Here is a 12,390-nt window from a genome sequence, read left to right on the forward strand (position 1 = left end):
TTTGAAGAAAAAAGACTAATAGCTTTATTCTAATAAGGCTCTTACCCCCTAGACGGCAACAGGCATTGAGTGAATGAAACTGGGAGAACTCCCAAGGCATGAAAGCATCCTAATTCAACATTCCTCCCAAACACCTAGGCCCTCTTCATGAGTTTGTCATAGGCTGTCTTCATCCAGCCACAGAGGCTTGCCCTGTGCAAGGCACAGCAAGGCATGGTTCTTCCTGTTGTTTGGAATAAGCTCTCAAAAAGTTTCACTTCCTGAGCTCTTATCAATAAGAGAAAGATAAATCTCCCCTCTCCTGGCTCCCCAATCCAATGCAGGCACAAGTTCTAATGTTACCCTGTTGTGTGAAAGGCTAGGTTTCTGTTATGGATTAAGTCAGACTGTTTTTATCAGATCTATATGTAGGTCATTATAGTGGAGGACGTGAGGGAGAGCCCAAGCAAGATAAAGGGCTTAAAAAATTAAATGGATCGAAGCCACTGACCTTATTTTGTGTGTGTATGTGATGAGGGAAATTACCTAATAAGGAGTTGTTCAAGCAGGAATTTCTCAGTCTTTTGACTGAAGGACAAAATGAGAAACGAGCTTATAAAGGCCTCTACCTGTTTTCTTTCCCTCATTCCCTCCTCAAGTGGTCTGACTTCCTGAGGACTTAACTACTACATCTTAACTTAGGCTTCTTCTTGGCAGCCCTGTCTGTAATTTCCCACCCTCCCCTTATAGCTCTTTGCAAGAATCTGTGTACTAAACACACTCATCATATTGTTACTATTTTTTATTGTGACATTAAAAATTGATCAAATTACAGGCATAGATGCAACAAATTATAATTATCTGTATAATAGGATCTTACATATATATAGCCATTAAAATTTATGTTTCTTGAATATATGCCATAGCCAAGGAAATTCCAATAGGAAGGAGATGAAGAGAAAAACACCATTAATATATATATATATATATATATATATATTTATAAACGTGAACAGAGGTCATCTTTGGGTAACTTCCCATAATAATCATATAGGGAGAAAAGGCAGTTAAATCTATATTTTTAAAAATTGGAACATAAATTTATTTCCATCATATCCATTAACAAACAACATGTCCCCAGAGTGTCTTAGAGAGCTAAGCTTGTTACTCAGGAAACACAAATGTTTCATTAATCCTATTTTTGTGAGACAGTACAACCAGTGGCTGTTTACTTATTAGGGTTTTCAGTACAATGACATTTGGTCACCCATGGGACTTGAACTATGGGCCTAGGTGCTGTCCCTGCGTTCTTCAGCTCAAGGCTAGCACTCTACCACCTGAGCCACAGCACCACTTCTGGTTTTCTGGTGGTTAACTGGAGGTAAGATTCACAGACTTTTGTGCCTGGGCTGGCTTTGAACCACAATCCTCAGATCTCAGCTTCCTGAGTAGCTTGGATTATAGGTGTGAGCCACCGGCACCCAGCTGAAATTTGACTTTTACCATGAACCCATTGAAGTCACTCCCAGTAGAGCCATTCACGATATCATTGTCAATTCTGACACATAACTTTTGCTGACTTTATATCTGTAACTGCTCAGTTGCCAATAAGGATGTCTGTCCTCTCCAGATTCAAGAGGTACAGATTTCACAGCATAGTAATCAATGTATAGAGTACAAAAGAAGCTTAAAGGACAAAATCATTGGATAAACCCCCAGGAATGCTTTTCCAGGCCACAGAACTGAGCTACCAAAGAGATCTGCTGACACTTGTAGTTAGGAATCGTTAGGTTTCAGAGCCACCCAATGCCTATATCAGTAATCACTATGATTAGGAAGGTGTTCTCATCAGGGAACCACCTCTGGTGCCACCACTCATTCCAAAATCGGCGACAGGCCACTCACCAGTGGCATTGTGTCCAAAGCTGCTACAGGAATAGCAGGCATCATTGTCATCATGAGTAGTGGCTGCAGCCATTGCATCAGTTCCTAAATCATTGCTAAATATTGTGCACAACCAATGCACTGGCTGCTGGAGAATTCTGGGAAAGGAAATTTTTGTCTCTCTAGGCTCTGCTCTGCAAGAAGGTAGGAATGGGTAAAGCCACCAACACTCTGCATGTATCACACTCCCTGACTTATTGCAGTTCTTAATGACATTTGATGCTGTTGATTGTTTCCTCCATCACAAAACTCTCCTCTTGATTTCTATTCTAACATTTTCTCCTGGGTTTCCTCTGGACAAGATTTTTCCTATATTTTCTCCTAGGTTCAATTTTCTTTCTATAATAATAATAACAAGAACAGCAATAATAGAAGGAGGAGGAGAGAAAGAAGAGGATGAGATGAGAGAGAAGAGGGAGGGAAGGAAGAGGAGGAGGAAGAAGAGGAGGAAGAAGAAGAGGAGATCATTGTTGTTCTTATTATTATCATTTTCTTTTCTCATTTTTTTCTTCTATGGTGTCTCCATAGAATCTTCCTGATTTTCCTTCCCCAAAGTTTTAATTACCATCTATATGCTGAATGTTTTCCAGTCCTACTTCTCTAATCCAAACATCTCTTCTAAATCACGTGCCTTTATCTCACTTGCCTATAGGACATTTTCATCAGATATCCCAGAGCTCAGTATAGGTATTTCCTTCTGACCTACTGCTCAGTCTCTTCTCCCATTATTCCCATCTGTGGGGAATGTCACCAAATTCAGCAGGTTGCTAAGCCCAGAAATTCAGGCATTATTCTAGACTCAATCTTCCCTTTAATCTACAGTCAATCCTACAATCCTATAATGCCTTCTTAACATCTTTGAGTCACTCTCTTTGTTTTCTCCCTTGGGAAAATTCCTCTAGTTTATACTCTTATCATCTCTTATCATACAGACAGCCACAGGAACTTTTACACTATGGCTAGAATCATCTTAAAAACTGTGAAACTTTTAGAAGATAACCCAGGAGAATATCTAGATGACCTAAGATTGAGCGATGACATTTTAGAAACAACACCAAAGGAACAACACATAAAAGCATTGGTTTCTGAGTTTTGTCAACATTCAAAACCATCAAGAGACAAGCCACAGATTGGGAGAAAATGTTTGCAGAGACACATCTGATAAGTGACTCTTATCCAGAACATACAAAGAATAAGGAATGGACTATTTAATTTAAAGTGGGCTGAAGGTGCTAACACACACCTCAGCAAAGATACACAGATGGCAAACAAGCATATGAATAGATGTTCCTCATTAGAGGTCATCAGGGAGATGTAAATTAAAACAGCAATGAGTTATCTTTGCACACCTATTTGATCAGAACCCAGAGCAGTGATAACACCTGTTAAGAGAGCAGCAGGAACTCTTGTTCCTTGTAGGAGGGACTGCGAAATGGTGTAACCACTTTGAAAGACATTCTAACAAGATAAATAGCCAACAGAATGGGAGAAAATCTTTACTAGCTGTGCATCAGACAATGGCCTCATATCTAAACTATACATAGAGCTCAAAAAATTAAACCCCCCAAAAACAAATCACCAAAGGAACAACCCAATTAATAAATGGGCTAATGAATTACAGAGGGACTTCTCCAAAGAAAAAATAAGAATGGCCAATAGACGCATAACTTGGAGGAGAAGGAGTTAGAGAGGGAGGAAAAGTGGGAGAAAAATGAGGGAGGAGGTAACAATGTACAACAAGAAATGCCTTCATTAGCTTATGTATACAACTGTAACCCCTCTGTACATCACCTAGACAATAAAATTAATTTTTTAAAGCCAGAAGTGGCACTATTGCTCAAGGACAGTGCCCAGGTCCTGAGTTCAAACCCAGGACCAGCAAAAAATGGGATAAAATAAAGAAAGAAATATTCAACCTCCCGTCCATAAAAGAAATGCAAATCAAAACATTACCCCAGCTTTACCCCAGCTTGAATTACCAATAAAACAATAACAGATGCTGATGGGGATGGGGACAAAATGGAAGGCTACTACCGTTTTGGTGGGAATGTAAACTTGTTCAGCCACTCTGGTAAGCAGTATGGGGGTTCCTCAAAAGAGTAAATTTAGAGCTTCTCTATGATGTAGCAGTTCCACTCTGGGCGTTTATCCAGTAGATCTCAAACAAGGCTACACTAAAGCTATGAACACAACCATGTTCATTGAAGCATTGCTTACCATAGCCAAGCTATAGAATCAACCCAGATGCCTCTCAGTGGATGAAGAAAACATGGTACATATACACAAAGGATTTCTACGCTTCTATCAGAAAGAATGGCATTGCCCATTCATATCTTTGCATGAGTTTATCTGACTTGGTGAAGGGAAGGGAAGGGAACCACAGAAATGGTGAGACCAAGGGTGAACCAATGCAACTCTGATACTTCACTAGACAGTGAAGTAATAAGGAGTTGTTCAAGCAGGAATTTCTCAGTCTTTTGACTGAAGGACAAAATGAGAAACGAGCTTATAAAGGCCTCTACCTGTTTTCTTTCCCTCATTCTCTCCTCAAGTGATCTGACTTCCTGAGGACTTAACTACTACATCTTAACATAGGCTTCTTCTTGGCAGCCCTGCCTGTAATTTCCCACCCTCCCCTTATAGCTCTTTGCAAGAATCTGTGTACTAAACACACTCATCTGTATTGTTACCATTTTGTTGGAAATGAACTATTCATCTTGTAGGGGAGGTGAGCCGGGGTGGGGCAGGGAGCAGGAGAAAATGAGAGAGAGAAGATAACACTATTTAAAAGGGGAGGGTGGGAGGGAAATGGGGACCATGTCATGAGAAAGGGTATCAATGTTTGTGAAGTTATGCACCTTCTATCTGGTGAATATAATGTAACCCTTCTATTAATCACAATAAAAATATCTTAAAAAAGAAAAAGAAAAAATCATGTTAAGTGAAGTAAGGCAGACTCAAAGGAAAATAGGCTCAATGATTTCCCTCATTTGTCATAATCAGTAGAAACCTTGGGCTCTCCTAACAGAGATTTACAGTAGAACAAAACCTAGATACATCAGGCCATATATGCTAAGGCTAAATGAAAGGACCTCCAGGATATAGAAACAAAAGCCATAAAATGAGTGATTTTCCTTAATGTACTATGTTATCTCTCATCTCTTTTGCTGTCCCTTGGTTATCTCATATTGTTACAGTATTTCACTTTGTTATCTGATATATATATTGTGTATATATATATGCATATTTGGTTATTTAAAATCAGACAGGGAAGGGGGGAAAACAAGATGAGGGGCAGGTGTGGGGGGAGGGAAATGGGGACCAAGACACGAGAAAGGGTATCAATGTTTGTGATGTAATGCACTTCTATCTGGTGAATATAATGTAACCCTTCTATTAATTACAATAAAAAATTTATGGAAAAAAAGAAATATACTCATTACCTTTCTTATGGAACTGTAACCCCTTTGTGATCTTCACAATAATTTTTTAATTATATTCGGTGAAGTAAGCCAGACTGAAAGTAACATAGGTTGCATGCTTTCCCTCATTTGTAGTAATTAAAATGTGCCTATAAATCTACAAATAAGTACAATGGATGATAAAAGACAAAAAATTATACTCAGATGCGATAAATTGTACAGGACTCAACATTCACACAGTGAGACATGCCTTCTGCTCCTCCCTCCTCCTCCTCCTCATTCATATTCAAGACATGCATCAGCACTGGGGCGAAGCTGTCTTCAGGTCTCCAGGTGCTGCTCCCTCCTCAGACTTCCACCCTTGGGGTGATCTCATTGCAATGTGATAGTTTCCAGGCTTGGGGGCTATGGGATGGATGGGATTGGATTTCTTCTGGCTTCAGAATACCAAACATTAGAATACAGTGGGTGCTCAGTGCTCATTAGCTAAACACATGCATGGTCTTGGGCTATTCCTGGAGAAACACATGAATATGAACACACATGGTCAGGGATGGGATCACTTTTCAGATGCATGGAGGCCAGTCATCTTTTGAAAGCTGGATCAACTTCTGTCTTTTCCCATGAAGTTCAGGCCCCATCTGTGCTACTGAGGTAGCATCCTAAACGCTACTTAACCAGACTGTCCTTCAACATTCTTTATTACATTTCAAATGCTATTTCCCAACATGATGGAGAGTAACCTAAAGGTAAGGATCCTGTTAAAAGTCACTGAATCTAATACACCGGTGAGGTAGCTCACCAGAACAGCTACAATCAAGGGATGGATAAGCCCACTGGAGGTGGGGAGGGAGGGGGTGTGCCAGAATATTGACTATCATCAACAGGCCATGCCCTCTCTGCATGGAGCTTTATGGCTACAAGAAAGTGATTAGTTGTAAATGTGTTGAGGCATACTAAGGATACATATTTTGTACAATGTACAATTGATCATCTGCACCACCACAGTAGTGATATTCATATGAATTCTTTCTCCACCAGAACTCCCTTAAAAATTAAACAAAACTGGGCCAAGAGTTTGGCCTAGTGATTAAAGTGCTTGCCTAGCATGCACAAAGACCCGAGTTCGATTCCTTGGTACCACATACATAGAAAAAAACCGGAAGTGGTGCTGAGGCTCAAGTGGTAGAGCTCTAGCCTTGAGAAAGTCCAAGGACAGTGCTCAGGCTCTGAGCTCAAGCCCAGGACTGGCAAAAAAAATTAAACAAAACTAAAAAAAAAAATTAAACAAAATTATGTCAGGCATAGTGGTGAACATCTGTAATGGCAACACTCAGGACGCTGAGGCAGGAGGATCATGAGTTTTGGTCCAGCCTGAATTATAGAGTCCCTGTCTAAAAAAAAAAAACACTTAAGTAATAAATCTTAGATAAAAATAACTGAAGACAATACTTCTGCCCTTCAGTTCTTTTTCTGTTATTTATGTATTCCCTGCCTCTCATCATTCTTGTCTTTAGTTTTTGGTAGAAAGATCAAAGACATCAGTTAAGGTTTGAAACCTAATGCAAAGAATTCTCAGTCTCTCTCTCTCTGGCGTGGTTTCTAAGTTTGTAACAATCTACATACATCCTTACCTACGTTGATAGATACACTCACACTCTCAAATAACTCCAGCTCTTCTGTGTTGTGTCTTGCTGAAATACTCCCATGGGCTTCCTATGACAGTCTTTCTTTTCTAATTGCCTATCCTTGTTGCTTTGTAAAATCCTCTCCCTCCCCACACACCCTGCATAAGCTAGGACGGTGGTTTTTATAGAGAACTACAACCCTAGCAGAAAAAGAATAATGTTCCACTTGTTGAGTGCTACCTAGAAAAATTTCCCCTACTGACCTGGACACTGTGACTTTCTGTGTTCACCAAGATGTCCCACATCCCTGCACAATTACAGTAATTGGGATTTTCTAGTTACCTCATCCATGAGTTTCATATGAGAGTCTCCCAGGCACAAAAACAAGCATATTTTTTGCTATCACATGTTGACATGAGAAGATAACTAATCAATTATTCCACCAGTGCTTTAAAACACTTGCCATTTGTTGGGCCTGTTGTCAGTTGGTGTGATAGTTATGAAAGGATGTGATGGGTGGACTTTGCATTCTGGAAGCCAACAGCTATTGAGAACCTATTGGACCTAGTTACTGCCTTGAAGGATCTCAAAGACTGATTTAAAAATGATCCAAGAGAGATAACCACAGGAAGAGCATAGGAAGGGGCAAAGACCAACAAAAATCAACAAAGACCCACGCTAGAAAGAGAACAGTTCGCCCCAGTTCTATATGATTGTTCATAAGGGAGGAAACTAAGTGAAGTTCAAGGTGGTGAGTGGATTCAATGACAGGCAGTTGTCACCAATCTCTTAGTAAAAGCAAGGTTCATGGAAAACGTGCCTTTGAAAATAAGATCTGTGCCACTGCTAATAGGATCCTCTGATAGCATGTTGAGTAAATGTAATATATGCTGGATTTGACCCTGAAAATACAGGAAACAGAACATCTGAATAGCCATGGATTTTCATTAACTGTGTGTCAATACTGACACATTATTTGTATGAAGTAAACCATACTAACAGAAAGTGGAAGTAATAGCTGAGGACAGGAGCTCTGAGAACTGTTGGTACACTTTGCTCCATTTTTCTGTAAATCTCAAACTGCCCTAAAAGGAAGAAGGGATGGTCCTTTAGCAAAAGCATATCCCTGGCATGAAGACAGGAAGGAATCCATTTTACAATGACCCTGTGTAGCAAAAGTGACTTTGTTGTTCTGTGCCGTGTTTGTGGCTTGATTGTCAACAGCTACAGCAACTCCAAGTTCATAGCTCACTTTTTCAGGGCTGATTTTTGGCAGGCAGAGGCGGCATTTGTGCACTGATTATAATTTTGTGATGCATTGTCAGTAACCAGGACATATAATGGATCTTCATCTCTAATTACTTTTCTCTCCACAGGTGTCTGGAAAAGGTCCAGATGGGAATGCACACAACCTCCGCTTTGAAGGGATGGAGAGACAGTATGCGTCCTTACCCAGGTAAATCATGGAGGAGGTCTCTTATCACCAGCTCACCCACAAATGAAGTCTTTGGAGAAATCTACATAAAATAGAAATCTGGCTTTGAAATTGGGAATATGTTAGAATTTTGCTTTCCTGCCATCTGCTGCAGCCCCAGTGTCATCTCCACAACTGTGCTAATAATTGAAACACTTGTGGGTTGTTTTTTTACAAGAAAAAAATAGTATATCACTACAATTAAACATGTCAGAAAGAATACTGGAGACTGACTGGAAATCCTAAGCCACTGCTATAAAAATGGTACCAAATACCCTGGACCATGCTTTGGGATAATAAAAATAGTCAATCCTCTGTGCCAGGATTCACCTTTGAGAAGGGGCAGGCCAATGTTAACCTTGGCATTTCATGCAGGTGTTAAAAAGCAGGAGAGAAACATGAACCTGGGAATGCATTCTTTGCTTGATTTCAGATCTGTCTGTGTCCTCAAAGCAATAAGCAAACATTGTTTTGAGGCACAGACAAGTAGGGAAAAGGAAAAAAAAATGGTGTGGGAAAAAAATTCTCTTAGTGATTCTGACCTACCATGATCCACTTATGGTGTAACTAGACACGGCTGAAAATGAGATACAATTCTCAAAGGTTGGCACTCTTATCTGTGAGATGAGGAATAATGTTAGTCAGTTATCAAGAGCACATGACCGAGAGGAAACCTTTCTAAGATGACTTACATCCAGCTTCTATAGGAGCTGGATGAGTGCAGAGTGTGAAACTTAGTGAGTTTGAAAGAAAAACAAAGAAAGGTAAATGCCAGCCACAGAATTGGGATGTTTCAGAGTATTCTCTTGGAGAAGGGTGAAGGAAAAGCCGCAAACAGAACCTCATCTTCATCATCAAATCCAAGCAGGACAGCTACAGTGTTCAGCCCAAGATAGAGTTACTTTTTGTGAGTTGAATATTGGCTTTACTGAATGTCACCTGTGTGTGTGTATGTGTGTGTGTGTGTGTGTGTGTGTGTGTGTGTGTGTTGACAAACAAGTTGAACATTACAATAACCATGGTGTAGGTGACCATCTGCTTACGTAAATACTGCATTGATTTTCAAATGGAATAAAAATCTCAAATTTAGCAAAGAAACAATTTTTAAAATTGGTTAGGCAGGATACTCAAAATACAGCATTTTATATATCTGCATTTTATTTATCTCCTGTTTTTGTTATATATGTTATCTCACAGGATATTTTCTCCCCTCATCCATGATTTCTTTCCTGTTCCTATTTTTTACCCTGGCCCGGTATTTTGTTTTCATTTAAAAAGTGGAAATAGTTTCCAAAATTCATTTTAAACAGAAGATTTCCGGCTTTCACTGTCGAAATATATGGAAATTGTGGTGAAGGCAGATGGAAAGTAGTTGGTTCTTAAGAGAGTGGGGGGAGAGAATGGAAAACTGGAAACAGCTTAATGTCTTCCTGGCCAACTTATGCTCTGAGTACAGAAATGAATATTTCTTTTGGTACAAATTAAAAGCACATAAATAACATTTAAAATTCTATATATTTCACTCATATATGCATTCCCCATATACCTAGTCATCACTAACTATGCATCAGGCTCTGAGAAGACAGAGACTAGCCACACAAGCTGTCCTCAGACAAGGCAAATAGTCCGTCTTTTACGATGTCTAGCATAGTAACTCTTCATATTTAAAGTCCTCTGAATTTCTAACTCCTGTGGATTTTCACACCTTTTCCCTGAAATGTCCAACCATGGCTAACTCTACACACATCTCTTTTAAGAATAAAAATAGGGGGACTTTTCCTTAGGTCACACTGTGATGGCCCTGGAGCTATCTTCACAATGTTTGAATTGACCAAATCCTGTCAACCTCGAGAATATAACTATCATTGACCAGGAAGCATCTAAGGCTGAAAATAATTTCAGAGAAAAGTCCATTCATAGACGCACAATAGTAGTAGTGATTACTTGCACCTATAGATAGATCTTGGTGGCTATTTGGCAAATGGAAATAGCCATGATGGAAAATAAACAGGGCTCACACAAACATGTACGACATCCTCAACATGGGAATTTGGATGGAGATCTGAGTTCTCATCTAAAGGGGAGAAGCGAAGTGTGAATCGATGAACAGTTGTACATTACAATAACCATGCACACGAAACATAGGATCCATATTTACTCCAGGGAGAGGCAGAGTGCAGAGGGGAGGGGACACACTTCTGGCTTCTGAGAAGCTGTGCCAATTCAGCTCTGAATGACAGTGGCATTGGACCATGGTTTTCCTGTCCTCCCTCTCTCCCACACATCGCCTCTGTCCACTGATTTTACTGTCCACTGATCACTCCCTTTGCAAATGGGGAGGCAAACACTGCTCCAAAGGAACTGCATCCTTTGCCGCAGAGGAAGAGAGCTTTTAAGTATTATGGGGTTAGATGTTTTTTTGCCAGTCCTGGGCTTTAGCTCAGAGCCTGAGCACTGTCCTTGGACTTTCTCAAGGTTAAAGCTCTACCACTTGAGCCTCAGTACCACTTCCAGCTTTTTTTTCTATGTATGTGGTACCGAGGAATCAAACTCAGGTCTTCGTGCATGCTAGGCAAGCACTCTACCGCTAAGGCCAAACTCCTGGCCCCAATATGGGGTTAGATTTTTTATTAAAATTAGGAATCTTTTTTTTTGTAATTAGTAAAAGGATTACATGATATTTGCCAGATAGAAGGTGCATTAATTCACATACATTGATACCCTTTCACATGTCTTGGTACCCATTTCCCTCCCCCCCCCACACCCCCACCCGTCTTTTTCGCCATTGGAATTCAGTGGCAATCTTTACTAGGGGACTTAGTGTGTCTATGGACTGATTTGGTTTCTAGGTTGTTTTGTGGTAGTATCATAGGTTTGTGTGTGTGTGTGTGTGTGTGTGTGTGTGTCCATTTTGAAGATAAATGAAGTAATGCTGATTTACATGCCAAATTTAGAGGCACCCAAAGAGAGAAAATGCCCTATAGTGTATGAGGTAGATAAGAAGCCCAGGACCAGGACTTCCTTCTAAGTTTTCATAGAACCTCTTGTCATCTTTAAAACAGGCTCAAGCAGCCAAGCTAAATGATACCACAAGACAATAAAGCCAGAGCTTTGGCCAGAACAGAAAAAAGACAATTTCTCCTCTTCTCACCCGGTACTTAGGAGCTTGCCTGAGGCTAAGGGCTAAGCGATGTTAAGTGTTATTGTTAAACAATGTTAAATCCTCTGCCTCCAAAGGAAAATGACTTTATTTCTTTCCTCCTGAGGGTACTGCTTTAGAAAGCTGAGTGTGGCTGTAATACAACCTCGTTAGCAAACACCAGGCCTTGGCACCAGCCAAGGCCTCTGCAGGCCTCCCTTTTCCTTGGTAGCAAATGGAATGAAATCAGCACCCCCTGATTCTCACCTGCCACAAATGACTCTACAGCCTGAGCCAGCAGGGAAGGGGCAGCTTTCAGGAACATCCAGGCACAGATATTTGTAAATGGTTTCTTTTCCACTTCAGCTGGCCAGCCCCTTTCCATGTTCCCAGGCCCCATCCTGATTTATGGGACCACTCGCAGTAAGGTCCTGTCAGCAGTGAACTCTGTGCTCCCAGCTCAAGCCTCCATCATTCCCACCTGGTCTGTCCCTGACCCCAGGAGATCCCATTATCCTCTTCTGCACAGATGGCTCCATGCAGTAAGCAGCACACCGTGTAGCTCTTCCGGGTTTATAATCAAGTGCGGTGCTGTAAGGAGCTGGAGCAGGCGCACAACATCTCTGCTGGGCTCCTAGGTGCGTGGGCCGCAGCAACTCATAAAACCCCACTGAGTGCTTCCACTACACAATTCACTTAGACGACACCAGCTGGGCCCCTGCTGCTAGCCAGCAGATCCTTTTCTGTCCTGTTGCTGACTCCCCTGACGATTCCCCAGGTGGCCATTCCAACCCCTTCTACCGC

The 12,390-nt window shown here is 40.8% G+C and overlaps 1 protein-coding gene across 3 annotated transcripts in view; it reads left to right on the top strand.

Annotated features, from left to right (window-relative positions):
* The window catches only part of Pard3b (par-3 family cell polarity regulator beta), a 963,936-nt gene that overhangs the window by 898,091 nt on the left and 53,455 nt on the right, over positions 1-12,390 (top strand). For 2 of the 3 annotated variants that reach the window (XM_090354671.1, XM_090354668.1), the window contains one exon: positions 8,350-8,429. The exons of the other annotated variant lie outside the window; for it this stretch is intronic. In XM_090354671.1, coding sequence (XP_090210797.1) covers positions 8,350-8,429 — 80 coding nt within the window. The remainder of the gene's footprint in view (positions 1-8,349; positions 8,430-12,390) is intronic. 3 annotated transcript variants of the gene reach the window in all.

Source organism: Megascapheus bottae, chromosome 21 (genome assembly GCF_031878675.1).
Source record: "Megascapheus bottae isolate mThoBot1 chromosome 21, mThoBot2.hap1, whole genome shotgun sequence".
Classification (NCBI taxonomy): Eukaryota; Metazoa; Chordata; class Mammalia; order Rodentia; family Geomyidae; genus Megascapheus; species Megascapheus bottae.